General features: G+C 45.3%; 1 protein-coding gene across 2 annotated transcripts in view; it reads left to right on the top strand.

The window, feature by feature from the left end:
- scube3 (signal peptide, CUB domain, EGF-like 3) overlaps positions 1–20,917 on the top strand; it is a 68,910-nt gene that overhangs the window by 34,837 nt on the left and 13,156 nt on the right. The window contains exons 5-9 of one of the 2 annotated variants that reach the window (XM_068714002.1): positions 5,993–6,139; positions 8,184–8,300; positions 12,955–13,002; positions 17,194–17,310; positions 18,836–18,958. In XM_068714002.1, the coding sequence (XP_068570103.1) occupies positions 5,993–6,139; positions 8,184–8,300; positions 12,955–13,002; positions 17,194–17,310; positions 18,836–18,958 (552 nt within the window). The remainder of the gene's footprint in view (positions 1–5,992; positions 6,140–8,183; positions 8,301–12,954; positions 13,003–17,193; positions 17,311–18,835; positions 18,959–20,917) is intronic. The other variant, XM_068714003.1, reaches the window with a different exon arrangement.

Here is a 20,917-nt window from a genome sequence, read left to right on the forward strand (position 1 = left end):
TGTAATAACACGCCGCACCTCGTATCTTTCGTCTTTTATAAAGAGAGCAGCCGCCGTGCTGCCGTGATGTCTGTTCTGCCGGGTCTGGGAGGATGCATGGCTCCTTAGGGACTGCGCAGTGAGGTGACCTTGATAGGATGAGAGGAGGAGTGAAGGCGAGAGAGTGGCACGTCCCCAGCAGGTGCTGCACAACTGTCTGTGACACAGATGGGCAGACGCACACAACCTGCATACATTATGCAAATACACCCGCGTGTGTCAACGCATACACATATTCTGTTTTACGAGCAGTGTCTCAACTGTACACCAGATTAGAAAGCTATGATTTTTGGAGCATATGGAACCTATATATAGTGTGTGCTTTGTTCCTAGGAGCACAGTATACTAACACGGTTGAACAGTGAGCGCTTTGGCGGTGACATCTCTCCGCTGTCTTTTCCGTCCTCCGGGTTTCGCCGCTTTTTCTTTCTCTTGAGAAAGAGGGAGTGAAATGAGCAGCCTCAACAAGGCGAGCTGGAGAAAATCAGCGCTCGCACAACAGACCAAACAGTAGCACTTGGGTGGATTCTCGCTGCTCTCCATGAACGGAGTCGTTGGAGGGGGGTAAGAGTTACTCCCTCGACAGACCGACTGGCCCGGTTGCTCTCTCTCTCTCTCTCTCTCTCTCTCTCTCTCTCTCTCTCTCTCTCTCTCTCTCTCTCTCTCTCTGACCATCTGCGTCGCAGCACAGCTCTGCTCGACCCAATCGAGGCTCGGCTCCTTTGCCATTCTCCTTTTCATGCGCTGACATTTTTATCCTCCTATTAAAACTTTTAAGGGCCCCATTATCTAAGAGGAAGGAATGCTGCTTTAATAGTGTGGTGGCTCCATGCTCAGGCCCCCTTCTTTTCAATTTGTAACCAACCAACACTCGCTTCTTAATGCTCTCCAGCCAGCGTCGGAGCAAAGAGGGGACCGTCTCCCCTTCTGAGACGTACGACAGCGTCTCGGCGTTGGACCGTGAGCCCTCTTTTCTCTGCCCTAAGCACTCAGAGCAGACTATAAACCCTTGGCATGCCTTCCACTACTTCAGCCCCATTGTTTCAGTCCCTCCACTACATGGTGCTCAGGTTTAAGAGAGCTTGCAGCGCTGGCGGTGAAGAACTTGTGGCCTCCTCGGATCTTTTGTCCCAGGATCTTGCACGTCGGCATTTTAGCTATGAGCACCCATGTTAACTTGGCTTCTTTTGCGCAGTTCCCACCCGTGATGTTGAAAGTTCCTGCCGTTGAAAGTTTACTGTTGCTTGTTTTAGCTCAGGAGGGCAGATCTACAGAGCCTGAAGGTCCCGTGTGCATCATACAGATGCTTTAATGTCAGAAGATATGTTCTCAGTTTGTTGTTTTTGCAGTGTAGTAAGAGCTGCTGTGCCTCCTGAGAAACAGCTTGTTTAATTCCTCACAAAAGGGAAGTTGTCCTTGCTGCTGTTGCGCTGCTTGTTTTTCGGGGGGGGATTGTCGGCTCTCTGTACATGAACAGTGTCATGAGATAACTTCTGTCGTGATTTGGCGCAATATATATGTAAAAATTGACTTGACTTGACAAGCGATTGAGTTTGAATTTTCAAGCCGCCCGGCTGAAATAGTGATTTGAGCTCCAATCAATCTCTCTCCGCACCCTCAGGAGCCTCCGTCATCAGTAAATCTTTACTTACTTTCACCTTTTCTGTTCACAAAAGGTGGCTGTGCGTCGTGACCTGCACTTAATGCAATGTCCTGGAGGTGCTGCGGCAGATCTCACATATTAAGTTGAAGTTCCACCGACTTAATGACAGAAATTGATTTTGCTTCAGGAGATCGAAGAATAATTTACTGTGGGCACTTTATCCCCGAGGGATCATGCTGTTGTTTTCTTTCGGTGAGAATAAGGAAAAGTGAGCGCTCAGAATGTAACATGCCATGTTCTGAAAGGCCCTCATTCTAAATACCCTTCTTGATTGGGAAGATGCATTTTCTGCCAAAAGTAAGAACAGTTTTGGGGTTATTTCACGTCATGTATTTGTGTTTTTCTTTTTCTTTTTAACCTCGCTCAGCGTTCTGTTGGAAGTGGGCCGACCCCGGTTAGAAAAAAAGCAATGTGCACCAATCAGGATCAGAACATTTCAATCAGAATCTGATGACAGTTGTTAAGCGGAGTTTGTGACTGTTATTAACCCTGAACAAATAATTTGCATGTGCTACAAAGAAATAAATACGTCAAGTTTTCAGAAGGTCTAATGATTATTTTTAGTAATAAACAAAAAATGCATCACATCACTGTTGGCATGCAATTATATGCTCTCGAAATGCAATTACTGTAAATACAATCAGAAGATATTTGGATCTATAAAAAGAATCGTTTGACATTCTAGAGTAAAATGAGGAGATCAATGCTCTCATCTCTGTGCAGTACATATGAAGCTGCAGCCAGGACATGTTAGTTCAGAGCTTAGCTTAGAGCAAAGACTGGAAACAAAAACAGACGTGTGAAAACAGACACGTTTTTTTGTCTTCATGCTAAGATAAATTAGCTATGAGCGTGGAATCAATCTTTTCATCTAACTCTCAGCAAGAGTTGAACATATCTCCCAAAATGCCAAAGTCTCCCTTCAACATACAGGTTATTATAGTTATATCAGGGATTCATTGGCTTCTGGCAGCAACATGAGCTCCTAGTGTTGGGCCCAGAGGTCACGACCTCTCTTGGTGGGGATAAAGCTGTGGGAACACTCCCACTTTGTTTTCTTGGTTAATTGCAGTGTTCCCTTCTTTTTTTTTTTTTTCTTTTTTTTTTTTAAACCACAAGTGCAGTAGTTTCGATGACGCCTGTCGGTGTTGAGCTGTGTGAAAACTCCTATCCAGTCTGGTAGCTAGCTATTTGAAAAGGCTCCCTCTTCATTCCTTTGGACCGTCCAGCTCTGTGCCTATAAAGCTGTGATGGTTTTTATTAGTTTCTACATATAGTTATGTTTTATGGGTCAGCAGATTGTTTTAGTGGATTGCAGCGCATATGATCTAACCATCTCCCTCACTTTCCCATCCACCTCCTTATGAAAGGATGTTTTTCTTTCTGCTTCCCATCATTTAGTAATGATAAAAAACCGGAGGCCTTTGGCAGCCGGTTAGAGGGAACTGCACACGGTGGATGATAGCCGGGCCTGGCCTGGAGAAAAGGGCCATTGTGTCAACACTTTGGCTTTTATTGGTCTTCGGAGAGATGAAGGCCCAGGTTCTGGCCCCAGTCTGTTATTGATGGATGGCTCCGTAGCATTCGAGGGAAAGGGGCTACATAAAAACACAGGGGGAGTGAAGTGAGTTTTTGGGATGCACAATACAACCTCAGTTCGTAATCTTTAGTCTTTTGGGGTTACTTAGCTGGAAATTCAACCCTCTGTTGAGTTCATAGATGTCTGTTTCTTGCTCTGGACTCAAAAGACACAGAGCCGAGGGAAAGGGACCACCGAATTCCACGTCCTACTTAAATATCCATACGCCTCGCTGTGAAATTCGCAGCACTTTACAGCAGCTGCTCTGTTGACGCTCATTCATGGTCACTTCACTCAGTCCTGCCGTGTTTTTTTTTCCCTCTTTTTCTTGCCGTCAGAGCTGAACCGCTGGCCCGGTGTTTGTTCAGTGCCGAGTCTTTGTTAGGCAGCGATGGCCGTCGCTGCAGTGTCTGATGGTTCACCCTGTCTGCAGCAACGACAGGAGCTCAGGCAGCAACGTGTGAGAGGATTGAAGGACCTGGTGACACTTGTTGACAGATGGAAAGTATTTAACCGCGGGGTCATCAAACCCCGAACATCGTCAGCTACTTGAAGTAAAGAAGGATTAGAGTAGATTTCAGCCACGGGGGGAAATACATAGAAGGGCAGGTTGAGTTCTGGGCAAAACATGTGGAAAACAAGAAGGCATAATTAAATGAGGTTATGGTGGCAGGAGTAACAGTACATAAGTAATTAAAGGGAGAATTTGCCACCTTTTTATGTGGATGTGCAATCAGTGTTGATGGTAAATGTAGTTGATTGAAGCAATAAATTCCTCAGTGCAAACTGCATCCAGTGCCGTCATTTGATTTGACAGTGAAGTAGCTGGAGGCCGGGAAGAACCAAAGGCTACCGCTGAGGCTGGGGCTGATGGGGACCCTCCAGAATCGGAGCTGCCGTGAGCAAACACCAACTGGTGGTGCCTTAGCTCCAATTGCCCTCCAATGCCAACAGAACCTGAAATCTGTGTGTTGTGTGTTGTGTGTTGTTGTTCGGCGTGGGCAGTTCTTGTTGGACGCCGACGCCAACAACCCTCTGCAGAGATCTTAGCATTTTGCTAAGATCTCTGCATGGATCTTAGCAAAATGCGGAGTAAATTTGAGTTGGGCTTTTATTGTGAAAGGTAAAAAACGGATGCACTGCTGTTGACAATGTGGAAAATAAGAAATAGTAGAGCTGTTGCCTTCTTGGTTCGCACTTGGTTCAGACTACGGAGCCTCTGTGTTTTTGTCCCTCAGCTACACTATGTTTTGGCTGGGCGTTAGTAGTTTGAGCGCAATGCATCTTGGTACATGTAGTCAAGGCCGACACAGTTCCACCAGCAGCTCTCAGCTTTCTCTCTCAATATAGCACGCACTCAGGAAGGTATCGCTTCAATCGACCAAGTACACCATCAACACTGATCGGACATCCGCACAACTGATGCAGATTTTCCCCTTTTTAAAGCCCAGAATGATGTGAAAACCCGATTCTGTTGAGCTGAGATCGTTGGCTCCTTGTAGAAACCGTACGACAAGACCGGCAAGAGCGGCTCACCACATTTGGACTTTAGAGGTTATATGAGCTTTACCAGGTGTCGACACTTATCGCAAACACATATGCAAATGCTTACATTTATAACAACAACAAAAAAAGAAGAAAAGTTGGCTAATTAAGAAAGTTAGACCTCCAAACACCCTTCATGGAGACATCCGATTTAATGAGACATTAATGGAGATGTCTTCTTGCTCGCCGACTCCCTGTTCGCCAGAAGAGAAGGACACAGAGAGAGAGAGAGAGAGAGAGAGAGAGATCTGTTTGGTTTTTAATGAGCCTTTGAGCTGGGGGGGTTTGTCGCTGCGTCTGTAGCGGCGGCAAGGGTTCACAACAAATAAGTCAAATATCGGTCTTCAACTCCGCGAAGGCAGCAGAGTTATTACCGCACAGAGCAAAGCAGAGGGAGCACCGCGTCCGTCTGGGTAATAATTCACGACGCGAGGGTCTCAAGTCATGGACATGCATGCTCGGTGTCTTTAGTACCTCTTCATGAAGCATTTATACGGCACGCGGGAATTATGCGTCTTGTGTTTGCCAGCAAAGCTTTGAATTATGAAAGCCTTTTTCTTCTTCCTTTTCTTCAATAAATGTCTCCTTTTGTGTGTGTGTGTTTTTTTTTTAGAGGTTTGACACATTCAACCTTGATGAAAATGAGCGCCGACACCTTATTGTAAAGCAATCGTCTTTTGCTCCGAAGTCTCTGCTGGGAGAATTTAACCGAGGAGTTTTTTTTTATTTTTTGTTCCAGTGTGTTCCTCCTTTCTTTTCTTTATGGGGGATTACCTCAATAAAATTACAGGTCTACGGGATCAGCTCCTGCTGGGAGGTTTATCCTTTCAGTAGGCAGCCTCCCTTTTTATAGCCTGAACCGAGCGAGCGTGTTCCAACAAGTGCTTTGAGTCTTTGTGAAGGGGTACTGGGCATGTCAGTCACCAGCAGTAGGCATATGTGTGACTCAGGGTCAGGAAGCCTGACAGGAATTTGAGCATTTTTTTTTTTCACTCCTCAAATAAGCTTTTGTGACATCTAATTTAAAAACCAAACGCTTAGTTTACTGAATGGTTCTTTGGCTTTAAAAAACTGTGTGTGTGACGAACCGTCTCTCTCTCTCTCTCTCTCTGTCTCTCTGTCTCTCTCTCTCTCTCTCTCTCTCTCCTCGCCGTTTCTTTTCGCAGCGCAACCAGAAGGCACAAAGGAGGGACCCACTTGCATGGACAAGAATCACGGCTGTGCGCACATCTGCAGGGAAACGCAGAAGGGTGGCATCGCCTGCGAGTGTCGACCTGGATTCCAGCTCACGCGTAACATGAAGGACTGCAAATGTAAGTCATGTCAACCTGAAAGCATAGTTCACACACACACACACACACACACACACACACACACACACACACACACACACAGGGAAACGCACCAGAAGGAGGATTTATAGGCTCCTCATGAAAAGGTAATTGGGGTTGGAAACCTGCCGATGATGGATAATTGTACTCATTCCGCAAATGCCTTCCAACAGCTTTAAAGTAGGCTACTGACATTTAAGTTACATTACCGAGCAGTGACTAATCTCCTGAATGGTCCTCATAAAGAAAAACATGTTTATCAAATAAGGAGCGATCATTTACACAACCCGGGGCAAGTGTGGAGGTTACTCGAAGGGGACCGCGCTGACGGACAGCGCACACTTCCTGTTGCTGTGCAACGGAGATCATCCTGTCAGAGCCGGGGCCATGGCTGATGGGGGGGGATTTGTCTGTGTTTGGATAAGGATTGGAGAAGTGTTATTCTATAGCTTTTTTTTTTTTTTTTTTTTTCCTCTGACAGCCCAGGAAAAAGGGCAGAAGGCGCTGGGATGGTAGGGTGCAGACAGGATGGCGGTGGAAGGCGCTCTGCTCGGCCGTGCTCTTTTTCACTCTGTCATCACAGGTGTGTTAGAGGTGCCGCGGTTAATGCTCCCCCTCTCCGCCCGTCAGTAGATAAATGTGTAGCGCACGCATACTTCAACCAGAAATCCTATACTCCTGTACTTTAAAAGGTTGGGTTTTTTTGCCCATTCTGCAGAATTTATCGCATGCATCAAAATGAAGACGGTCTCATACGGTGTGACTCTCAGTGAGTGAAGAAGCCCTTTGCACGAGGCCACGTCATCGAGTGACAAATTCTTAGGAGTAGATTATTAAAGTCTGGGGAGTAATGGATGAATAAAACCATGATAGTGATACATGTTGTTCACCAGTTGAGGTGGTGAATATGCAAAGCAAGGAACGCCTTTCTTCACATTGAGACACACAGATTTTGACCTGCGGTAACTCAATGGAGTCAACGTTCGTCTCAAGTCGGTTCAGTATTGAGGGAGAACGCTTCAGCCGGCAGTCGTTAAACGGGCTGCAATGTAATCGCTCGGGGCAATTTACGTCGACTAAAAGTTCTTGTTTTTTGCCACTAACGGGCTTCGATTTGTGTCGGGAGTTTGTTGTGTTGGAGCGTAGAAAGTGTAGCTTAGTGTTATCTAAAAGATTTTATACGTCGTGGCTGGATATTTAGCTGACTTTTGGCAATACTGATGCAAGATTTCAGAGCAAGACTCAGTAACAAACAGAGCGGATCAAGTGAAAGAGAAAAAAGAAAAGCATTGTATTTCCTTTAATGCTGTCAGACACAAGAAAGGTGCACTCAGTAGAGTTACTCAGAGAGCAGTGAGCTACGTTATCACTGACACACACACACACACACACACACACACACACACACACACAGACACACACTCACAGACGTACACACACACACACACACGGGTCGATCTCATGATTCTCCTGGCGGAGAGCTCAATCTGAGCTTGTCATTGGCAAAAAAAACCCAACAGTTCTTTTAGTGAACGTAAATTGACGGTGAGGAGTTGTCCTGAGTGATTTCATTGAAGCCCGTTTAACGGCTGCAACGCTGTCTGTCACCCAATACTGGAAGAATATCCAAAATGTTTTCCCCCCTATTAGTCATTTAGACACAAAAACATGGAAAAACAGGGTCCAAATACAAAAATAACCCTTTAATCTTAGCCCAGCTTTTAAATAAAGAATAAGAAAATGTAAAAAAAATAGTTTTGCTTGTGAGCATCTGTAGTAATTTCAAATGTTGTGACTGAGTTGTGACTTTGTCCATCCAATCATTTTGAGAAGCTCTGCAATGGGACGCTTTACATACAGTCTCCTTGAGGCCCTCTGAAGGACTGACTGCAGGCTGGGCTCCCAGTGATTCTGTTACAGAGCATATGGCCGGTTGTCCTATTCCTTCCTTTCTCGTCACCTCTCCACCGTCAAAAGTACGCGTTCATGTGCAGCTCACGTTAACGGCTTTTTTGCTCTTCGATAGTGACGTGTAACTACGGCAACGGCGGTTGCCAGCACATCTGCGAGGAGACGGACCACGGCCCCAAGTGCTTGTGCCACATGAAGTTTGTCCTGCACAGCGATGGAAAGACTTGTGTAGGTGAGTCACCTCAATCCCGATACAACTACCAAGGGCAAGAAATAATGGCTCTGGAATGAGAACTATTTTTTTTAGAAACCGCAAACTGATTAACTCAGCACCCGATGTCCCGACAGCAAAATGTAATTAAGGTTCTGAAAATGAGGTTTGTTGTGATAAAATGTCGAGATACTGGCCTTGTTACAGTAGCTCTTGATCTGTGACATACAAGGACAAAAAGGCTACCGCCCTCTGTGCTTTCCCCCTCCTCCGCTGCTGCTGCTGCTGCTGCTGCTGCTGCTGCTGCTCCAGTAACCTCTCAGTCCCTGCATCTGCTTTGGCTCCTCTTCCTCCTCCTCATCCTCCTCCTCCTCTTCTTCACTGGGCACACCAGCTCTCCCTGTTCCTCTCTGTGTTTCTCAGTCAGACGCACACCTTTCTATCAGCCCTCGTGGGTCGGTACCTCCACTGCTCCCCTGTTGGGAATTAACTCACACATCTGACCTAACCTTCCGGCTGGCGTTATTTATCGGTGTTTGCCCTCGGTTGACTTAAGTGGAGTAAAAATCATTCAGCCGCTCGGGCATATTGAACCGCTTTGAAGGGCAGAGTCAAAGCACGGTTCTAATAAACATGGACGGATTGTTGCGCTGACAATTCATCGGCAATCGTGGAACATTAACAATGAAGTTAGTCGGGTGTGAATTTAAGACCGGCCATTACCGCAGGCGGGTCTTTAATTTATCGGACAATTTAACCGGAGGGTCATTAATAGTTTCTGTGTACAGTGCGAACCCATTCAAACCAATGCTGTGTGTACTTTGCAGTGTTAGTAATGGTTGGACAGGACATCTTTTTCATTGTCAGGGAAGACAAACACGGCGATAGAATTAGAGGCTGCGCCTGCAGAGCGGACCGGTGAGGTGGCTGCTCGGTTTCCGTGGCTGTTAAGTTTTGGGAGCTCGGTTTGGGTAGCGGCTGATTAGCTCAATGCTTCTGGATTCCCCTTTATTACCGCAGCCCCGATGAGAGCCAGACCTATGTCAAGGTCTGGTCAGCCATCCTGTCATTATTGCTGTACCCTGCTAGGCCAAGGGGGACGGGGACGGGGACGGGGGGGACGCCACAAAGTTCACCGCAACCAAATTATATGTCTTAGCTTGTCTTATTCCCGAGGCAGAGCAAATGTACATTTGGTGTGCCAGATTAGGAAGCAGTCAGCCAGTTAAAATCTCCTGATTTCCCCTCTCAGAGTCTGGCGTTACAGAGGTGGAGGGAGGACCGCCCTGCGGTCGACACAGGGGCGCTCCATCTCCCAGACACTCTATTAGTTAATAAAACCTAAATAAAACAAAGCGAACCGAACCACTGACGGGCAGAGTGAGCGACACGAGCGTTTGGAACACCGCTATGGTGCGCTGGGACTGTTAACGGTGTCGGGTTTCCACCGGGAACAACTGTTCAAAAGCAGCACGTGCTGCAACTCCGGGTTTGTGGTTTTTCCTTTTGTAGCACGTCAGAAGCTGCACAAGTGTACGCTGATATGGAATTAGTTCAAGGCTTAAAACAAATGGGTTTTTTTCTCTCGGAACAAAGAAATCTAATTCTAATCGTGAATTAAGTTTCAAATAGTCTTGAACGTCACAAACGAGATTAAAAATAGCCCGCTGGGGTTTTTTTTTTTTTTTTTTTGCTGTCTTCATGGCACATCGTGATAATTACCTCCCAGCCGCCGCATTCTTAGTAAAAAAAGTAAATTATGCGTAGAGCGTATCCATAGCCACCACACTAAAGGAAAATACACTCGCCTCACTTTTGATTTAGATTTAGTAACATTCATGATTTATTGAATCTCTGCTTACTGGCACGATTACAAAACAGCTCTTTCCCCGTCAGTGGCTTTGTTCTTCGTCTGGTGGGCTCCCTCGGTATGCTGCAGCTTCGCCCTTCAATCCATCTTGTGGGATGTTTTAATATAATTTTTGACACATTTGTATTCATTTTTTTTTTGGGGGGGGGGGTGTTTCTCCTCACCCAGGCTTGGACCATGCATTTTGTAATGAAACACCACACGCTGCTCTGTTTGGAGGTGTTGCTTCTTCATCCTTCCCCTCTCACCTTTGTTCATACCTTGCATACGGATGGTGGGAATTTTATGTCAGCCGGGCCTTTTATGGAGGGCGAATTGTTCTCTTTCATTCATACACACAAGCGCACGCACACACACACACACACACACACACACACACACACACACACTCTCTCAGAGGTATTCGTTCAACTCGATCTATAAAGTCAGATTATTTGACTTGAAATGTAACAAAGTCAGCTTTATTTGTTTGTGCATCGAGTCAGTTCAGGTAGTGTCATAAAGGAGCGACCGTCATGTGGAAGCATTTACGCTGTTAGCACAGCAAATCATAAACATTCACAAATAGCAGGCAGATGCAGACATGCTCAGGAGTTCAATCATCTGAAGAGTTGGCCACACTATGCCAAACACACACACACACACACACACACACACACACACACACACACACACACACACACACACACACACACACAAAGACAGAGAGCAAGAGATGCATTTTATAATACAAACAGAAAGCTATACAAACAACCACACAAACGGTACATATCCAGCATGCATGCATCACATGCATGTAAACACATGTAGTCTACACGCATATGCCCGTAACGTAAACACGCTGCGCTCTCATTTCGGGTGGTCTGTGCATTCATGCCGGTGTGTTCAGATGTTGCCTCACAGTGCTCTGTCCTCTGAACTGCGTCTGGATGCTGCATGCTGGGAAGGGGACACGTCGGGTTACGACGACGGCGGCGGCGGCGGCGGCGGCGGTCGGCGTGAGCGGTTCGCGCTTTGTGGCGTTTGACCCGTTACTCTCAGTAGTTGAGCAGCCGCTTCCTCATCTGGCACCTAAAAAAAAAGAGCTCTGCATTGGTCACCCTGACATCCAAAAGGGCAGGAAGAACACGCTTTGATTACAGGGAAATAATGTTTATAATTAATAACGTAATTGAAATAGTGCTGCATGGTAGCTCTTACTGCAGTTCAACATAAGACCCTCAAAAGGTCTTTTACCTTTTTTCCAATTTGTTGATGTGCCTAAAGGCCCAATCCGTCATCCCAGCTGCATCGTGGGAGAGTGTGCGTGGTCTGCATACTGAATGTGTGCCGCGTAGTCTAGTATGAAGCTAAATATACATTCAGTGGACTGTAGAAATGGGATTCACTTGAATTTGCCTTGTAGATTTTTTTTTTTTTTTTTTTTTTTTAAATTAAAAGCCAATCAATTAAAAGTCGTAATACGACATAAATGATGAACACAAATAGCTTTTTAATGACGGCACATAAATTGTACGTCTGGGCCGCTGCCAGCGCGTAGAGACTCGATATATATAAAAGCCGAACAACATTAATTCTGAAATGATCTGTCCATAAAAGACGTCATAAAGCGCAGACGTGAATCTGGCTGTCCCTGTCTTTCAGCTTTGCAGCACTAACCGCCGCTCGCTCTCTGTCTGTCGAGGCTCACAAGACTCATACTAACTAAGCAAAAAGCCCCATCTCACACGCAAACACTTCGTCTGCACCGTGCGCACTGTGTTTTATTTGCATGATTGCATGTGGCGAGGTAACACTTTTTTCCTTGAGATGTCACCCTTTTCATTTGAGACGAGGATCTGTCGTAAACAATTTGTTGTAATCACTGCTGTTTGCTCAGTTGTTACCAGTAAGAGGCTGTTCTTTTTTCTTTTTATTATTATTGTCATTCTCTCATGTCATTATCGCCTCCTGTGGGTGTAAATGGCCATTAACTTTTGTTTAATTCAGGAGAGATGATCCCCTCTCATCCATGCTATCCACCTTTTTTTTTTTTCTTCCTAGCCCTATGATATCTTGCATGAATTATGTGTGTATCTTCTTTTTTTTGCTGGAACTTTTTGAGAAATACATAATGTGGATAATGTGATAATACCTTTACCAACGTAAGTTAGCTTAGCTTAAGCTAAAGCAGTATGGAGATCATGAAGTTATGCTGTTTGCAAAGAAGGCAAATCCAAAACAGCTGTCTGCTACACTGTTATGATTAATAAGTCTGCCTTTAAATACACACGGTTGTGTTCCACCTCATTTGATAAAACGCCCCTGACTTTAGTGCTGTGGCGGTTCTGATGAGCCTCAGACTGTTCATCGATTCCCCGTCTGCAGCGGCATAATAAATAAAACGGCTAAGTATGCTACTTTACGTTATCAATTCCACTTCTTCAGCTCGTCAACACATCCCTCTGCAGTACAAGGCAGCGGTATAATCACATTATCCCGTTTGAGGTGCGACAGGTTGAGTTCTCGCCTAATGTGTTTCCCTAAAATCTCCCAAAAAAGGAATAAAAAGGAAAGGCACCTGTAGCATACCGCTAACTCTCACCGACGCCTCTTCAATGGCGGCAGTAAATGGAAGTTGCGCTCATAATTCATTGTGTGGGCGGGGGGGGAAAGGTGGATATGCTGTAAATGACATCGGATTAGTTCTTGTCACGTGCTCATGATTTACGTAACGCACCGATGCTGCGTGGTTCAAGTGTACAGAGAACTAAAGTGGTGTTTTTTACAATGTGTGCGTGTGTGTTGGTGTGCGCGTGCATGCAGGGGAGAGGAGTGTCCAGTCCCAGGCAGCCCCACAGCTGTTCCCCAATGGTAAATATGTGTTCCTCTGACTCCTCTCTCTGGGGGTTATGTGGGTGTGTGGGGGGGGGGAGCAGAGGAAGCCAACCTAGCAGGCACTGATCAGGCCCCTCCCCACAGGGGCATCATCCTTCTGACCCTTAACCTCTGACCCCCCCCCCCCCCCCTACCTTCCTCTTCCTTCTGTGAATGCCCTCTCAGTAACAGCCGCTGTTCGTGTCAAACCGCACCTTTTTTCACAACACAGCTGCAAACAGGAGCGAACCAGCAGTGTGAACATTATATAAAGGGATGTCAAACAGAGAGATATGACAAATTCATCTTTCTACTGAGTCAGTTTGACAGTGTTGTACTGAAGCACAGTTTTGAGGTGCTTAAGTATTTCCATTTTTATGACACTTTATCTACTCCACTACAATTAAGAGGAAGACATTGTACTTTTCACCACACTACTTTTGTCTGACAGCTGTTGTAACTTTCCACAACCATCATATAACAACCCTCTCAGTTTTATGCTGTGGCCCTTTGGAGGGGCCCGACCCCTAGCTTTGGGAACCCCTAAACTATCCAACAGCATATCAAATATTTGAAACTAGCTCCACCTGCAGCAACAGTAATCTGCTGCTTGCACGTCAATGCATCAGTATTGACAATCCAATTATGTCATTTAAGATAATACATCAAGCTAATATTTAAGTACTTTTACTTTTTTAGAATATTTTGGCTTGTGAATATTTGAATGCGGGGACTATTCATCCACCAGTACATTTGCCTGAGTAGAGGTTGTGAATATGTTTAGCACACGTAGCCTCTGTCAAAAGTCCAAATCAATTTTGATGTGATTGGCTATTAAGAGGCAGACCAAAGACTTTAGTGTTATTTGTGTTTTGATACGACTGAAATGAGCGAAATTGAGCGCGCATGGCTCTAAACACTCAGCCGTGGTGTTCCTAAACTCCATCATCACGGCATATTAGCTTTTGCGAGGGAGCCAATAACGCGTCCGTGATTGCTTCATAGAAAAGATAAAACACTCTAAACTTGCCTTTTTTTTTTTTCACACACACAATGTTATCTTGTCTCCTAAAATAATCTATTGCGGGGAATATGTGATGTGTCAGTTCCAGTTTCTTCTTCTCTGTTGTTTTCAAAAGTATTTTTGTTTCACAACAAAAAAAAAAAAAAAGAACAATGGAGCGAGTATTGGGATAGAAACCTTTTGCAGTCTGATACCATCACAAATGAGCTGTGTTTTAATCGCTACGGCAAAAGATGCCAAGAGGAACAAACTCCTAAATCTACGACGATGTATCAAACCTTGATACTTCAAAGAGATTTACGATTTAATTATACCGTGTTAGAGACCGAGGGGGAGGCTTGTTCTCAGAGGAGTAGCCTGCTCAAGGTAAGATGCACAACAATAGTGCTTTAAGTTACTAGTTGTTACTTACTGTATGTACACTGAGTTTCCCTCATGCCACAAAATAACAGTCTGACCTATTTCAATATTTTGTGTCCTAGTTTCTGTGTTTGTTTCTTTTTTCCCCTCTCTCAGAAATAGAAACATTAGGAGCAAGAGACATAATTTTGCATCTTCCTTTTTTATTAGTTTCTTACTGAGACCAACTTTTGCTTTCACAGTTGCGCCTCTAGAGAACATCAACAAACTGTTCTCAGCGCTTTTACTTTCTTATTGTGCGGTTGGTGTTACTGAGGGGAGCATTCAACCTCAGACGGGGGTTTTTTTTTGTCTGATAACTTGTACCTTCTGAGGAAACTTTACTCTACCTGCATGTTTGAGAAAAGTATGTTTATGTTAAAAAAAAAAACCAAGAGCCATATATTCTCCGCGATCAACACCCAGAGAACCTCTGCCTCGTGTCTTCCTGCCGTCCGCTCACCCGCTGACTTATTTTTGCGGCCGTCGTAAATGGCTGACGACAAGCTGTTTGTAAACAGTCCTGGTGTAAGGCGAGAAGCTGCTGCGGCGAGACGTCTCGCGGCTTCTGTTCGAAGACGACGCACACTGTCTGAACCCCCTCCGTATGAAACGTAACCCGGCGGGGGCTCAGCATTAGACCAAACACCCCGCACGTCATATTGCCGAATATTTACAAAAGTCTGCCCGCTGTTGCTGTAATTGCGGGTCTCAACCCGGTGCACTGTAGATGTGGCTGGTGTGAGTCCAAAACACACAAACCCACGCACATACCGGAGCGTGTGTGTCTCTCTCCCCTGTCTCCCCTGTCTTCACAAAACCATAATGTCAGAAATATTTCTTTGCTCTCTTAACACATGATCATTACGGTTTGGTGAGATGGCTGGCTGACTAAGCGTTTTCGGAGGCATGTCCCGACACCCGTCTTATCGTCTCGTCTGCCAACTGTCTCCGCTCACACTTTGCAATTATGTGAACCCCACGGTGTTATCAAGCCTGGCTCGGGACCGAGGTATTGACTGGAAGCGGTGACGTCGGTCGCGCAGCCGCATCTGAGTAAAGTTTGCTCACGTTGGACCTGCGAAAAGGCTGCTGGTCGCACTCGGCCTACCAGACCCAAGTAAGGCTGTAAAACCGCTGAATGGGCTGAATTTAGAATCTGCTCATTCTGATCAGACACTCCTATGAAGTGAGTCATTTCAGGTGGAAGACGTTTGACAGTAGAGGTTCACTTTTAAACCTTTGGAAAATGTTTTAACCAGAGTTGAAAACCACCCGAAAAACATATACAGTAGGTTTAAGAACAGTGTCACGAGACAACCCGCCTCTCATATTGTTTGCAATGTTAACTTCCAATTCCAAGAACTCCTTTTTCATGAAGTGATCATGAACTCCATGTACCATTAAATACTTCATTTAATATTTACTTACCCTGGTATAGTACATCAACGCATCGTGTTCCGCCTTCAGCAACAGCATCCACTCAACTGTCTTTGAACTGTTGTCTATGGAACAACCATAAAACATAAAATGACATCACAGTTTTTTTTTTTAAATTTGGAGAACGAGCGTTGCAGCGTTTTATGACGGCTGCTGCAGGCGGTGCAGTTCTACATTTAAGTGAGGAGGATTAGGTGATTCCCCCGAAGGGATCCTCGTCGGCCATTAACAACAACAAAAAAAATAATAAACCAGCACAGCTGCATTCCCTGTTGAGTGCCACCGTGTCGAGCTGCCATCTCCCTGCTAGAGAGACGTCTTCCACTGGCCCAGCTGGGATGACTACTTTTCTTTTTTTTTTTTAAAAAAGCGCTGCCAGCCAACATCCGACAACCCATTAGAGAGATGAGATGTCCTGTGTGGATGACCAGTTGCCTTACAGACAGTTAGAGTGATGTTCCAAGTCGCAAAAAAGCCTTTTTTTATTTTTTATTTATTTATTTTTTTTTGTTCTGAAGTGTGTGAGGCTTTCTATAAAGCTGCCAGAAACTATTAAGGCACACACTGGTCTCCCTTATGTGAGAACAAATTCATCCTGTGCTGTTGCTTAAAATGAAAGCCTCAGTGAAATTTGTCACCGTCTAGAGAAGAGACCTCAGCTATCCTGTCTTGACTGACTACCTCCCTTTTTTTTTTTTTTTTTTCCAAAGCTGTCTTGCCAACACAGGGGCAAGGTAGCTGAAATTGCTTCTTTTTTTTTTTATCCCCAAAATGCCTGGAAGGCTTTGTCAAAAAGCAGGAAAAAGTGGCAGTTTTGTCGCATCTGTCTTGAAGTCAAACCTCTGCCCTCGTGATGGAGGGAGGACAGATGCCCTGCAGCACAAAGGACCCTTGGAGGTCGTAACGCCATTTGAACAAAGAGAAGCAAACACACACACACACACACGTAGAGTAAATGTGTGAAACCCTTTATTTGTCTGTTTGATCTAATATTTCCTAATGACTGTCCCCTTTCATTATTCACAAGCATCCTCTCACTTCCTCTACTCTTAATCTCATCCAGCTGCTGCGTTTCTTTTCTCTTTTCTGGTTTCCTCCTTCTCTCCTGTTTCCTACTGACCGCCCGCTCTGCTTCTTATTGTTTGACACTAAAAAAAAATGATGCGGAATATAATAGCGTGCCTTCAAAAATTGCTGCTATAATACCATTATGCATATTTGCTCTTTTACTTGGGCGAAATAAGTAGGTCATGATAGCGTCCTACGGTGTGTTTCTCCATGGGGGGGGTTTTCGTCTGACTGTGAGTTGCCTGTTTCCCCTGCAGAGACCTGTGCGGTGAACAATGGCGGCTGCGATAGCACGTGTCACGATTCAGTGACGGGAGTCCGCTGCAGCTGTCCTGTTGGCTTCACCCTGCAGCCGGACCGCAAGACCTGCAAAGGTAAAAGCATCGCCACGCCTGTCCGGCCGTCTCCGACTCGTTCTCCACGTCGGAGCGTCTCCCTCCGCCTGGAGCTCACGGGAATCCTCAATTCATTTACGTCGTCCCTGTTCACAACTCTTCCAACCCACTAGTTGGAGTTTATCATTGTTCTGCACCCACAGGTGCTCTGTCAACGTCTGTATCCGTACTGGTGCCACCAAACTTGCACTTTTTTTTGCTTTTCAGCTGCATATTTTGAGTAATATTTTGTGATCCCACCCTTTTTTTTTCTTGACAGTTTTTTTTTTCCCCACAACATAACCATCACCCTCCTTTCTGGGTGGCTGGCAGAGCATCCGCAACTCAAGCATCCCGTATACTGTAGCAACATTATTTTAATGCTATGTATCGTAAAACTGACTCCAGACTTAAGGGTAAGAATTATATTAGGAGTCTGTCGACTTTGGAGAGAATGAGGACAATCTTGAGTTTCCAGAGCAGCCGGGAGAGAAATCTGTCAGCCGTGTACGACTCGTAGTGTTACAATAACGGCTCTGATAAAAGTACATATTATATTAGTTTGGTTTTTAGACGCAATAAGAAGAAAAGAAACCCAGGCAGCTCTGGCACAAGAAAACGGGGACTTCTGTAGAACAGAGACAAAAAAAGATGGAGCAAGGAAGGGATTATTTTATTCCTCCTCAGATGCATTTATTTCAACCAGATGAGGAAGGCTCCCTCAAGAGACGGACGCCTCATTTGTGACGATGATTCAGAATTAATCAGAGCCGCTGCCAAACTCGCCGTGGCAGAGCACCACCAAAAAGCGGGGGTGAACACATGATAAATATGATTGGGTATTGGCTCCAGAAATGGAGAGCGGAGCAACCGGAGGGAGACGGACGATGATGATTTAGAGCTCTCCGCCCCGAGGCTTTGCTGCGTCCCATTGCAGCCGCAGACCAACTGATGTTTAGCCCTTCTGAGGACCAGCAGGGAAATCCCTGAGGCTTATTTCCAGTTTCCGCAAGACTGTCACGGACGTATTCATCCTATTTTGAAATAGTTCTGCGCCATTAGCTAAGCTGCCTTTTGTTCTCTTATATCTTCTCCTCGCTGCCCAGATTTAACAACTTTTTCATGAACTCCCCTTAGAGCTTCTGTGATCGTCAGTATATTTATACCAACAATGGATCACGCCGCATGAAACCCGCAAAGAATCGCGACCCGACTCCGCAGATCTACTCAACTTTACGGAGCTTGAAGCACCAAATGGTGGACAGAGTTAGCGACCGGCTGCTGAACATAGTGGAGCATTTAGCTTAGCATTTAGCAGATATTTTTCTCAGGAGTTGGTGGAGATTAAAAACAAAAGAAAGTAAATATTGGACTTGCATTCATCAGGTGGACAGAAACACAACTCCAAATGAAGGATGCCGTGTCGACAGGTCGCTAGCTGTTTGCTAAAAAAAAAAGTAAAATATGTCAGTGAACAGCTTGTTTCCACGTCTTTTGTGCGACTTGATGATTTTTCTGTTCACAGACATCGACGAGTGCCGTCTCAACAACGGGGGGTGTGATCACGTGTGCCGGAACACAGTGGGCAGCTTCGAGTGCAGCTGCAAGAAAGGCTACAAGCTGCTGACCAATGAGAGAACCTGTCAAGGTAGGCCGCATTAACCTGAAACCAACCTCAACGCTTTCTGTCATAAACATAGTGATTTTTGTATTGATAACCCAGGAATGGTAAAACCCCCCCCCCCAAAAAAAAAGTCCTCCAAATAGCACAAAAATATGCTCCCTCCAGCCTTGCAGAGGAGCCAAACCAGGCCTCTCTGACTTGTTTGTCTGTTCTATTTGGTGGTAGCCATCGCTCAGCAGGAGCCGGGAGGACTCTCGCTGCAGAACAAATAAAGAGTTTGCCGTGGCGGAACACAGGTGTGGGGAATTAGTGCTCCGACTCTTTTAAACCTCTGGTTCTCGATATGAATCGAGCCGCTGCAGAAACATCTGGTGAAAGAAGAAGAAGAAGAAGAAGAAGACAGTCAGGCTAGGACCGCGGTGCCGAGCTCAGCCTCTCTCTCTCTCTCCCAAGTGGAAAAACAGATGACGCGCTATTATTTTTTTTTTTTTTAAATTCTCTTTTCTTTATTGATGTGGTCGATCAATATCCAAGCCTGGTGCCCGTCAATGTCATGCCGTGGATTTATAGAACTGCTGCACTGAATCACCCCGCGCTCTTCTCGGTACACAAACATCTCACGCGTTCAATGAAAGGAAGACAATGTGTCGCTGGGCTTTCGCGGCCACTTTCTTGTCACTTCAAATCTCCTTTTTGGTGCGACGCCTTTCCCTCAGTAGTCGGAGCAGAACAATGCAAAGTTTATTTTTGCCATAATGGCGCAGATAACTGAGAAAATGTGGTGTGTGTGTGCGTGTGTGTGTGTGTGTGTGTGTGTGCATGAAGGAATGTAAATCAGCAGTTTGTTTTTCCGTGGCACCGTGCCTTTAACCCACTCATGTGGCGTTCGGGTGCGCGCGGGCAACTTGGGAACAGTGTTGTCCTTGTTTTGCTGCTGTGTGTTTTGTCTGGAGAGGAGGGTTGTGATAAAGCTCACCTCGTGTTGAGTGAGGTGTTGCCAGGCTCGCACACACTCCACACTACCGTCTGCCTCTTATCCTCTCCGCTCATTCCTTTCATTTTTCTCACCCTTGGAACGAGAGAGCCAGGCGAAAAATAAAAGCAGAGTGCCTCGCAATGGAACTTTATCTTAATGATTTCTCCCCTGATTGTTTGGTGGTTTTCCACAGGAGTGTTGTATTTAGACTGTGTGATTAAAGGAGCGATCTCCGTGGATTTGGTGTTGCACGTCCATAAAGTTGTGGGACTCAAAAATCCAGAGTTATCCTGACTTTTAGTCCCTATTGTGGAAAGCTCTAAAAACACTGGATTTCCTATCATGCAATGCGATAAAATATATTTTTAAATTACTTTACAAACACGGATGATTATGGTATTAAAGGATCTTGACATGTGAGTTGGAAACAGGAAATCCACTCACTCACTTTTAACACTTTCTACAATCATTGTATTGTAAATCCCTGAAATGTATGAATAAAACATCCGCAAAAAAGACGAGCAGAGACGTGTAACACCGGAAAAATTGATACAGCTTGACTGTACTAACCTTTAATTTAACTGTGTGTTAGTGTCTTTTATAAGACCATCCCTCTTTAACGCAGGATTTAAAAAATGCAAGTCTCCAAGCTCAATTCAAGACGACCCTTTTCTCATAGTTTCAGAGCCACAAACCCCTTTTTGTACACATAAAATAACCCCACCGTGCCTCTGTTATGAGCACAAACTGGCAGATTAATGCTACACTACTACAGCTTTGTTAAGAAGGCCTTTGGCGGTGGTTCGTGGCTTTCTGTGACACTTAAATGGACGTTTGGCCGTCTCCGCGAGGTGTTGAGATGTGTAAACTGAACTCTGGGTTTATCTCGGTTTAAACAGTCATGGTGTTTCCCTGCTGTCGGTGGACCGTGGCCCGTGAATCAGGACGGGGCATGTCTGCTGAGCCTCTTGTCAGCATTCCTCCTCCCTCAACAATCTCCTCCTCGC

The sequence above is a fragment of the Cebidichthys violaceus genome, unplaced genomic scaffold, assembly GCF_023349555.1.
Source record: "Cebidichthys violaceus isolate CVI_PGR_0920_01 unplaced genomic scaffold, fCebVio1.0.p SCAF_197, whole genome shotgun sequence".
Classification (NCBI taxonomy): Eukaryota; Metazoa; Chordata; class Actinopteri; order Perciformes; family Stichaeidae; genus Cebidichthys; species Cebidichthys violaceus.